At 38.7% G+C, this 12,072-nt stretch overlaps 1 protein-coding gene across 1 annotated transcript in view; it reads left to right on the top strand.

Annotated features, from left to right (window-relative positions):
* The window catches only part of EFNB2 (ephrin B2), a 42,719-nt gene extending 30,962 nt beyond the window's left edge, over positions 1-11,757 (top strand). The window contains exons 3-5 of the mRNA XM_071742838.1: positions 8,020-8,112; positions 8,868-8,981; positions 10,571-11,757. Coding sequence (XP_071598939.1) covers positions 8,020-8,112; positions 8,868-8,981; positions 10,571-10,953 — 590 coding nt within the window. The 3' untranslated portion in view covers positions 10,954-11,757. The remainder of the gene's footprint in view (positions 1-8,019; positions 8,113-8,867; positions 8,982-10,570) is intronic.
* Positions 11,758-12,072: the final 315 nt, after the last annotated feature.

The raw sequence follows: 12,072 nt of genomic DNA, 5'->3' as shown, positions 1-12,072 counted from the left end.
GTGTGGTCAAAGCAAATAACATCATGTTCACCTAAACTGTTAAAACCATGAGACTGGCACATTTTCTCATCTGTAGTGTTATATTCTGAACTGTCACTAAGCATTAACTCAGTCACTGGTGAAGTCCTACCACCTAGAGATGAACTCTGCCTCAAAATGATGTTTTCCACTTCAGTGCTACTCGTATAGCAATTACTGGGTCATTAATATCATTTCATGCAATTAGTGACAGTAGAATGAGCAAGAGGTTTGCTATTTATTTAATATGAACTTTAGCTATAACCCGTTCTTATCCAAGTGCTAGAGACAGAAATCAGAAAGATTTTCAAGGCAAGATGAAAATCCCTGAAGAGTGATGTAGAGTGGGTTTGATATAGAAAATAGGTCCTCATTTAATGTTAAAGCTTCTGCTTTTGTTTCCAGCAAGCCCTCTTGTCATTAACAACAATCAGTGTAACTTGAATGCTAACTAATAGAATTAGTTCCCTCCAGCTGAACTGTTAAGTGAAGCTTGCTGGGGTAGAGGGGAGATATTTCGCCCCATCCCTGAGAGGCTTTTGCCAGTAGTGTGCCAGGAGAAAGGATGAACTTAGGTAAAATAGTTATTTGTGGTTGGTGAAGTTAACTAGCTGGTAATCTGTTTTAGATGCAATACTTACTGACATACCCTGAATACATCATAATTAGTGGGCTTACATCTGCCACAGTTACTTCAGTGCTCACAAATATGTAATTTGTTTATGTAAACTAGAAGCAACCATGTGTGCAGTAGATCATTATCTGACAACATTTCTCAAAGTATGTGAAATATAGAACTGAAATACTTTTAGAAATGCTTAACTATAATGAAAGACTTAAATTGTCATTCACAGTCATATAGTATTGAGATGCTTTTATTTATTTTTTTAATGTTCTTTGAATCATTCAAGAGACTTTTTCAAGAGAGATACTTGACAGCAGTGAAGCAAGTAGGGTTTTGTTGTGGATGGGTGCATACTGTGACCTTCTGTAATGGGTAATAATTCAGCAAATAGTTTACTGTTTAGAACACTTCAGCTGTGTTATTCTGTAACCCAGAGATAAAGTGGTGATAGTTTTTAAATTATAGGCAGCACAAACCAGTTGGAGCTCACAGCTTTTTTTAAAATTTCCACCTCTGTCTTGCTTTTGTCTCTTTTTCTCTTTTTCTAACCATGGGGAGACTTAGTTGGCATACAGGCCTTTTTTATTATCAACTGTATTCATGTTGTATGATGTTACCATCTCCCTGGAATTAAGAGAATCTTTCTGAATGTAGGAAAGAGGGGAAACGTACTATTTTGTGTTTAGTGTGTGAATGATACTTCTCAGTTGGATAACACAAGATGTGGGAAATACACTCCATGGATTTCCAGAGGTTGCCTGGAATTAAACAGTTGGTATATACCAAAGTATATTACAGTGCAGTACTGATTGGTTCTGTCTTGTGTGTGTCCTCCACATTACATTCCTCCCCCCCCAAAAAATTATAAAAAAGTTAAAAGGGTAATACATTTCCACCCTGACATATTAAAACAAGTGGAGAATTTTATGGGGAATTATACAAACATATAAGTTTGTATATGTAAGTCCTACCTGAGTACCACGAGTCATATCATTCACATTTTGACAAGGTACATTTTAGAGCTGTGGTTAGAAAAGTGAATCACCAAGGTTCACTACAGAGATTTTGCCTTCTTCCAGGCAAGAAGGGACCTGTTGGGTTTTTTGTTTTGCTTGGTTGGTTTTTACTTCATTTTCTTCTGGTTTTAGCTTGGCTGGAGAGGGCATTGCTGCTTACTTGCTGGCAAAATATAATTTGTAGATCCTGCTTAGATATAAATCCTGAGACATACAACACAGGAGTTAATTTAAAAAACATGAAGCATGAGAAGTGGAAAAGAAGGGAGAAATCTGGTCCTTTCCTCCATGTAGAAGTTTTGCCTCATATGTGAATAGAGCAAAAAAAGGCTCAAGAGTATTTATAAACACCTAGAAAAATCTATTTTAGCTTAAATAAATGTGTTGAACAAGATTGAGAAAATAAGAGTTTCTCAATGGTCTTTTCATTGAGAAACCACTAAGTTCTGCTGCCACCTTCCCTTTCAGTTAGGAAAAAAAAAAAAAAGAAAGAAAAAACAGAAACATGCTAGAAAAACACAAAATTATTGGTCAACAATTTTTATACATTTTCTGTTAATGTCTCAGTGACCTATATTGTATAAATTGAGCAAATTTAACAGGCTTTTATCTTTTTTAAAGATCCTTTCTTTGTTTCTAAAATCAGTAGAAAGGTTAGGATGTGGTTTTATTGTTCAAGCACAAAAAGTTAAAACAGAGGAGGTCTTCAGTCTGTAATTAGAAACACAGATAACACGTTGACAGTAATTTGTGCAATTTAAGTTTTAGCTCTTGTGGATCCAGTTTGGGACTGCTAGTAGTTAAATTTTGGAAGATTCTTTCTTTTTTTTTTTTAAAGGGAACGTTTCAGGGTCAGTTTCATTTCATTCACTGTAAGCAAGTGTAAACCATTAATTTCTAGTTGTAATTAGTATATTTCTCTTCTCTCAAAACTTTCTGCAGCTCACTCAATGTATTGTTTGCCAAGCTACCTGTTCTTTGGTGAGAAGTCTGAGCAATTTTTTTTTCTTGCTGTTTCAGATCTCCATGTAGATCTGGCATTGCTACTAAGTGAGAAAAAGAAAAAAAAAAACAACATTTAATTAAAACACTTTCTATTACCTCAGCTGCCTTGTTCTCCATCCCTGGCTGGTCTAGAAACAACCTCTGTGTTGTGATCTGTGATTTGTGGTTTTGCAGTGTGTGATTTCTGGTGTACTTAAACCTGTCCCATAAATTTAGATAATTTATGGGAAAGAAGAATTATTTATTTGGTGCTTTACTAAGAGAGTCATTAAAAGGACCAAAAGCAGATGAAAGCAGTCAGAACAGAAACACACAATACCTGGCCAAAATAGTATTCTGTTACTTAATAAAATAAAAAACCCTCAAAAGCTTTGCATGTGCTTAGTAATCCTGTGAGTGCATATGAGATCAAGTGCAGCTTTGCTTTAACAATAACTTCTTACTACTGTTGGATCTAAAGCTTTCGTGGATTTTTTTTTCTTGCTGCTGTTTAGGCTTTTCCATTCAATTTCTAAGCATAGCTGAGGAGAAGTGAAGATGGGGAGGGTTATTTGATTTTATTTATTTAGCTCTGATTTTTGAGAAACCTCTCTCATGTTGGATTCAAGCGATATTTAAGAAAAGTTTGGTGAAAATAACTACGATTGGACAGTTCTGATCTACTCAAAGAAACCAGCAATTTTAATTTTTCTGTTCAAAGCTCCACACCAGCAGTAATTAATTCTTGACCCAGTCAGTGCTGTCCGATACATTGCCAAATTATTTGTATCATCCAGCACACTAAGGGGCAAAAAATTTAATTTTGTCCTCCATCATCTGCTGACATCACTCAGTCATTCCTATAGTCTTTGTTTCAAAGCCTACATAGTTTCGACAAGGAAGTGAAGTACAGCAATCCTAATTTCTTTCTGCAGCCATGCAGCCCATTCCATATTCAAACTCCATAAATAAATGTGTTATAAAGTTCTGTTGGTTCAAAGGATACGACTTCTAATTTGCAAGTAGGTAATGTTTTTCATAATCTTAAAATGTAAAAGTGTGGGTAATAATTGTGGCAGAATCAAGAGGCTGAGATTTTATCCTGGTGGTGTTTTCTTTTAGGTAATTGTGATGACATTTTTTCATTCTGTAATGTATGTTTTAGGAGTGAAAGAAGCTGAATTTTTTTGACTGTGCCTTCATTTCTAAACTCTTTGTGAATGAAAAGCTATATACAGGCACAAATCCAGCAGCTTAATTCTCCATCTGATTAGAGCAATGTTACCAACCTGATAGGTTAAAAACAGCCAAGATCCATGCAGTGGCTTGGCCTCCTGGGAGGCAGAGTAATAACAATCAAATGAAGACATATTAAAATGTAATATTACTTCCTCTCCACGGGGACTGTATAAGAATCATAGCCAGGAATTATTCTTGTCAAATGACTCTGCTTTGCTCACTGGTTCCCTGCCTCTGCATTTATGACTAAAGCATTTCATATAATAAACAACACTTGTGAAGTTTTAAAAGCAAACAAATGTAGGACATCATACATTGATTTTCATGAATTCAGATTTTTACTTTGGTTTGTTTGGTTTTTTGTTTTTTTTCTTAAATAAAAGGAAGTCAGGACTGGAATTAAATTCTTTGGTCTGAATCATTTCATTTCCTTTCATGTAAGTGAAACGATATGCTAGGCAGTAGTCTACAAAACTGAAAAATGAAAACCTGAGCTTAAATTCCTTATAAAATAGCAGCTGCTTGTGTATTCAAGGAGTGCAGACACAGTGTTTACGTGGAGCTCAAATATAATTTTTGACTGCTGCAAACACTGCCTATAAATTATTATGATTTTGTCAGAAAGTCTTCAAAATTAATAAATTTTAGGGCACTTGTATATTTGTAGGTGTGCATAAACTGTTGGCTAAATAATGTAGTATGCTTTTGACTGTAAATATTAGTTTTGCAATTGACACCAGTGGAACAGGTCTGGCCTCAGAAAACCTGAGGTACTCAAAAAGATTTAAAAATATTTTGCTACCTGTTTAGCAACATTGTACTCTCAGTTTCCTGTGTCTTGCTGTATGAATATAAAGCAAAGTGTGGGATCCTGAGAACATTTAATACTCATGAGAAACTTCATATTAATCATTAATTATGTTAATTTATGTTAATATCTGAGTAGTACCTAGTTGTCTTAGCACAGGGCCATGTATGGTAGTTCATGTGTGAGTGATTGCCTCTAAAATATATACATATTTAGACTTAAGTTTAACAAACCCCAAATACTCTTTTTTAGATATATATAAGTAAAAATAAACTGTATGTCTACAATTTGATCATATAAACACAACAGAGAGTAGCTTTTCTAGTTTAACGCAAGGAATTTGGTTCATATTTCTGTGCTTATACCTGAAACTCTTTATTACAAACTTTTTGGAAATGGGATAGAATGATAACATCATAGAATTGTTTCAGTAAGAAGAGATCCTAAATATCATCTAGTCCAACCCCTATCAGAATGAGGAGAGCTCCAGATACATTTTTGCTGCCCAAATATGAGTGTAATGGAAGAGTTTACACAATAGCAGGTATAATTTTTATTTAGAGATCTGTACAGGAATGCAGCAGCAAGTGTTTGAGGATAATTTTGTACTCCCTTGTTTGACTTCTGCACACTAAATTGTCAAGAGACCTTTGCAGTATGAAACTGTGTTTTCTCTGATGTCCCAGATTACTTCCTTTTCTCCATGCAGCTTTTCAAAGCTTGAAAAGATGTGTTTAAAACTACTCACTTTCTTCCTGGTACACTAGGGATATGGGAGGTTATATTTCTATAGTCTTAATGAATTTTGAAAAATAATTTCCTCCAGTGGCCTTGGGTAATTGTCAGTTTAATTACAGAGAGAAGCTGAGAGGGAAACTTTCCTTTGTCACTGAAATGCTCCTCTTTGAAAATTCCCCATTCCTCTGGACGTAGCAGTCTGTACTTTGAGCTATAACATAAGCTTCCCAAAAAACCCTTGAAGAACTGTAGAAAAAGTGAATACTTCTGCAAATTCATTCATCTGACATCAAAGCCATGAAAGCATTCTTTTAGCAGGCAAGTGCAGCAGATTGCGCTTGCGTAGGCACACAACCAAACTCATTGTACATCTGGGCCTTCCCATTTGGAAATTGTATTTGAAATAGTTTTGCATCCTTTTCCTCATCTTACTTTCTTACTCTGCACTGAGGTCAAACTGCATCCTCTGCATCTTACTGGGGTCTCCTGCTCTGGGTTAAATGGATAGGCCTTTGAAGAATAAAAAGGCATTGATGTTCAGAACCAGCAGCACTCTGTTCAATTAAAATCTAGTAGAAGGTGTTTAAAGAGATGTGAGCACCCATCGCCTCAATTTAAACACCAAACAAAGAATTACAAAAAAAAAAAGCTAGATAAAGTCAGTGTTTATTAGTTGTACTTTCCGCTGATGCTCAGCTTTGGTATTTCTATTTACTGCTTTTTTTCCCTTGTCCTTGTGCTAGTACATTGGCAAATAGGTCATAAAAAACACTTTCAGCGAAGACACGTTTGATTTATGTCCAGAACTAGTTCTTAGTATTGATTTTTTTTTTCCCTCTGGAAAAAAAACAAAAGAAAACAAAACTATATGTCTCCATTATTTTCTAAGCCTGGCAATGCAGTGGCACATTTCAAATCGGCTTTTATCTTAAATTACTCATTGTGCTCCTTTATATTTTAAGAAGTCTTTTTGCAAGTTAGAAAAGAAAGAAGTAGTTGCACTTTTGTCTATTGTAATGTTTTTTACAGGAGGGAGGGAACAAGAGGTGGAACTGGGAGGGACCATCTGTGAGGGAATTTTAGGAAAAGAAAGCACAATTTGGGACGTTTGTATGGTGGCAGTAATTTGAGTTGATCACAAAAGAGGCAGAAGTAGAACAAAACCAAGAAGTAGATCAAAGGCTAGAAAGCAGGGTTCAGCAGTATGGGGTTTATATCTTTACAGCTAGAGAGGAGATTAGATCAAGAAAAATACTGCCATGGGGCTAGGAAGACATTGTGAAGGAAAAGGGAAAAATACATAGGCTGAACTTGAAAGAAAATCCCCGAGGAAGGTGAAAGAGAAGCAATGAGAAATTAAAACGAAGATCCAAACAGTGTGAAGCCCTGGCTGAATGAGATCCCTGAAATGAAAGGAGAGGGACAGAGGTAGGGAAGTGCTGCTTAAGCAGTTACCACAGCCACGGCAAGTGGTGAGCTCCATGATCTCCTATTTTCTGTTTGTGGCCTGCTGCCGGTGTGCTTGCATGCACCCACCCACTACCAGCATTTTGGGCCTTGGGTCCACAGCTCCAGGGAATAATGGTGAAAATTCCACCTCTAGGGGGTGGGAAAGATGCTGGTGCATTCCCTAAATAGTGAAGCTGCAGTCCATGGCTGGCAGACGTGCCTGCTTTGCCACCACAGATGGTGCCTGGTGCTGCGTGGCACCAGTGCCCACACCTGGGGAGCTGCCAAATAGTTTTCCAGCAGCTGTTGGGGTTTTGCAACAACAGCTGGCTCGGGCAGTGGTGGTGGCACACCCCTGGACCATGACTCAACATTTTGGATTCTCCAAGGGAGTTGTGCTTTGCAATCTCATTGCAGTGTCAGCTTGCACCCAGGGCGTGTGGTTCCAGCCGGCACCTAGATAAGTGAGAACAATACAAATGCAGGGAAAAGCACCCACTTGTTTGTACAAGCTAAAAGGTTTCTGTGAGAACAGAGAGTATTCCCCCCCTCCTGCTACCCACCCCCGCGGAGGCTCCTCAATGCTGAGAAAAGTGAGATTGTACTTTAAAATATTAAATGGGTTTCCAATCAGTGCAGAATCTCAGCTTTCACCTGGTTCTTTTGTATGCGTTCACTTCTTCCAGCAGGAGATTTGTAGTAGAGGAAGCAGGTGTAATGTAGTGATTATAAAGATATTGTTGGGGGGAAGAAAAAAAAAAGGTGAATTTCAGTGTTCTGCTCCTCTGAGCCTGCCAGGGCTTCCTTTTCAGCTGACTCCATCACCTTTTAGCAAGGTGCTGTGTTTTCATCCCAGGTCAGTCAGTCAATTGTGCATAGGAAAAAAGGTCAGTGGGTAAATTTGACACCTCGATAACACATTCCTCCATTTGTATATATTGTATGCCTTACCAGTGTATTCATTCCTTTGGCTTTCAACATTTCACAACTTTCCATAGGTCAGCCAGCCTGAGCAACAAGAACAGGTCCTGCTAGATTGAAAGATTTCTGCTTTCAGACACTCATGTTCACATCACTTTGCTTGTTGATTTCCTGATTTTTATTTATTTTTATTTTTTTATTTTTCTTTTATTTTTAATCAGCAACATCAAATGGGTCTTTGGAGGGCCTGGATAACCAGGAGGGAGGGGTGTGCCAGACAAAAACCATGAAGATCCTCATGAAAGTTGGACAAGGTAAAGATCATCTGCTGTTTCATGAAATCACTTTGATCAGTCTCAGTGTCCTTTTAGTTTTCCGGCTTCTTTTAGCAATGTAGAGCAGAGAGCTAACTGAGTATAGTGTGGTCATTTCTCCCTTATAGTCTGAAAGCAAAGCCTATTTTCTCTTCTTTGGCTACTGACAGATTTCTACAGGAGGGTTAGTGTAATAAGATCTCTCCATTGGAGAGATCCCTAGAAGGAAAGGTCACCTGGGAGTAGTGTGCTGCTGTCATTTTTATTTTTATTTTAAAAACAAAAGCCACAACTCTGCTGTTCAAAATTATTTAAAATACATGAAAGGAGGGAAACTAATATTTCTATAGTTTGCTTGTTATGAATTCTGATAACAGAGAGGGTTTTGTTCATTGTCTCTTTTCACATATAGATAACCTATTGTGCAGGAAGAAAGAATTATTCTTCTAAGTAGAAGTTGGTTTAGTAGTCAATCAGCTTCCTCAGTTAAACTGAAATGTCATCTGCAGAGCTTTTCTTACCAATTACAGGAGTCCTTATAGTTTCTGCAGATGGCCTCACAATCTAAACCTCTGAAATAACTAATATAACCATTTTGCTTTAAAAGGAAAATTACGTTCTTATATCTCCCAGTCCTTTGCATAAAGATGCTTCTGTTTAAAACCATTCGTGTCTCAGGAGGTACCTAGAGCTGGCTTTTGAGGCTCCGTACCATCGAGCACCAAAGCTGCATGAGTCTTCTTTCTCTCCCCCAGATCCCAACTTGGCGGGGCTGCCCCGGCACACAGATCCCACCAAGCGCCCTGAGCAGGAAGCTGGCACCAATGGGAAGAGTTCCACCACCAGCCCCTTTGTGAAGGACCACTCAGGTAGGTGTGGTGGGGCTCACATCTTGGGGAAGCATAGTCTGGCAAAGTCTCCTCCTTTGTCCCCAAATGCATTTTATTTTGCCATTAAAGTGCCAGAAAAAACAATGTTTTCATAGTGAGGTGAAGCAAAAGCCAGTTTTGAGGCGGCGCTGGGTGGAGTGGGAGCTGCAAGTTTTGGCAGCAGCTGTTCTCTCCCCTCTTCCTCTGTGCAGTAGAAGTTAATTACATCTTGTGAGAATGTTACTCATTTACAGGAAAGTTTTTGGATAGGATGTTCACTAAGCAGCTTTACGATGGTAAATGCTGCTTTACATTTAGTACTCTGGCAGATGAACGAGTCTTTCTGTCTTTATCTTCCCGTATAATACATCAAGTGGTTCTCGGCAGCCGTTTATAAAGTTTACTTCAAGGCATCTATAATTAATGCCCTAATCTTTTAACTGACCATGTAAAGTATACACATCGTTCACTAAATTAAAAAAACTAATTTCTTTAAATAATTACCTAAACAAGGTAAACGGATAGCTCCTAACAAATATCTCTGAATTCATTTCAGACACGAGACAAACAAGGGAAAAAAATAACTCTTAGGACCCAAGGTCTCTGGAAGAAAATTTGATTAATTGGGAATGCTAGAAAGGAAAACTTGCTGGCAATTGATTCTAGGGATCCTGAAAATGGCTGCAAGTTTTCCATACTAGCTCTTTCACTAGTTACTGAACTAATGGATCTTTGATATGGTGGTTGATGGGCAGGCTTCAGCCATTTCCTAAGGAGGTTCCAGTATGAAAAGTTCACAGTTACACAGGAGTAGCATCTGCAGCTTGAGTAAGCATCAAGATAGGGAAGTGGGTCCAAATTTTCAAGTGAGAAAATGTCAAATTAGTACTCATTTAGTTTTTGTTACAAATAATACAATGTTGTGATGGTACCAAACACTCAATAGGGTGATCAGCACATGAGCTTTTCCTGACTACCAAATACATTGTGTTGTTTTCTTTTAAGTAAATGTAAGTTAATACAAACACAATATGCCTTAGCCATTTTTCCTGTCTCCCACGCTGTCTCAAGCTTCTTTGTTTCGTGTGTGAACAAGAGGAGTCCACATAAAGAGGCAGTAAGGATGGTTTCACTTAGATCAGTATGCAAAAGATATAATAGCAGAAGAGCAGTGTGACACTGAACAGTACCAGTTTTCCTGAGAACTGTAATTTCCCTCTGTTATTTTCCCCTCACAGTCCTGTCCCACCCTTCTCTGCTGCCTGGGGCTGGCCAGCATCTGTTAAAAGATGCTGTGTGTGTCAAAGGCTCCCTTGTCAGTGCCGGTCCTCGCTGCTGATGGATGATGATGTATGAAACAGGGTGGTTTGGGAGCAGCACAAAGTGAGACCAACAGACACAAAGTCTTGTTTAATATTGATTGCTGACTTCGGCTGTTTGCATTTAGCTATCTAACAGAGTAATTGGTCTGTCAAAGTCTAGCTGTCAGTTAATTCTTTCAGTCTTGCTTACTCTACACATTTTTAAGCAGCATAAACGGATCGCAGGATGGCAATAACTTTTGTCTGTTGTATTTCCATTCTTTCCAGGATCTAGCACAGATGGCAGTAAGGCGGGGCATTCCAGTATACTGGGTTCAGAGGTGGCCTTATTTGCAGGGATTGCATCAGGTTGCATCATTTTCATCGTCATCATCATCACTTTGGTGGTTCTTTTGTTGAAATATCGAAGAAGACACAGGAAGCATTCACCACAGCACACGACAACTCTCTCACTTAGTACGTTAGCCACCCCAAAACGCAGTGGCAACAACAATGGTTCTGAGCCCAGTGACATTATCATTCCTCTAAGGACTGCAGACAGTGTCTTTTGCCCCCACTATGAAAAGGTCAGCGGCGACTATGGACATCCGGTGTACATAGTTCAAGAGATGCCTCCTCAGAGTCCAGCAAACATTTATTACAAGGTCTGAGAAACACACAACCAACTCTGTGGTACAGTTGAGTCGTAGAGGAAACTCACTGGTCAAATGCTTTCTGTTGGAGTTTGTGATGACACCTTGTGCGCAAGCATTGACTCAAGCACAGGGAGGGGAGAAGGCCACAGCTCTTTCTCCGGGAGCCAACGCGAGCTGGACAGCTTACCTAGTCTGTAGAATTCCTATCTTGGTGAATAAGTATTCACTAAAAGCTGGAAGACTTTTATGTAGAAGATGCCCATTCTGATTGCTGTACTCTCGTTACATTCATCATCCTCAAAGCCATGTGCTGCAGGCGTTCAGGCATGTACAAAAGCCAAGGGAAGATGGAGTGATCTGTGGATGTTAATAGCTTTAGGCATCCTAGGAAGGTGCTCTAGGATATATCAAGCTTGAAATGCAATCTTCTGACTTTTGTGTGTCTCTCTCAGTGCGTACTGGATTTGTCACACAGACCTTGGTGTCTGAGTAAGACTTGTTAAAGTTCTCTTGCTTTTAGTCCGTCACTGTTCCATTTGTTTCTGTTATCCAGGGCTCTGCCATCCTTCACATAAGATTTCTTTTCACTCCACCTCCTGAATCACTAATGGAACATTAATGTTTGGAGATCCACGCTCCATCCATCTGCTACAGCAGCCTCACTTGAATGGGTAATGCATTTATAGAAATTGTGTTTGATTATAAGGAACCTTCCAGCCAAAAAGTTATGCTGTCAACAAAGTCAAGAGCAGGACTGGGTGGTGGAGGGAAGGGCTGACTGCAGTGGCAATTGAATACTGCTGCCTCAAAAATAAAAGCTGGGAAGTGAAAAAGGAAAACAAAAAAGACATTTAGGTAGCACAGCACTTTGGTATGCTAAGTTTTAAGAGGCAAGTAGGAGACACAATAACACGTGGGGGATTAGGGCTGCATTTGAAGGAATTAATGGTTATCAAATACCAGTGTGCAGAAACAAAATAGTACCTTCAATACAGTATAACAAAGGGGTATTGTTAGTAAGTGAACAAGCTTGGAGAGGACAAGACAATAGCAGGCCGCTGTGAATATATTGGGGCAGGGCTGTTGTGGTACTGGCAATAAAATATACAGCTTTGAAGCTGTAGCAAAAATGTA

The sequence above is a fragment of the Heliangelus exortis genome, chromosome 1, assembly GCF_036169615.1.
Source record: "Heliangelus exortis chromosome 1, bHelExo1.hap1, whole genome shotgun sequence".
NCBI lineage: Eukaryota > Metazoa > Chordata > Aves > Apodiformes > Trochilidae > Heliangelus > Heliangelus exortis.
This window is presented reverse-complemented; position numbering and strand designations above follow the sequence as displayed.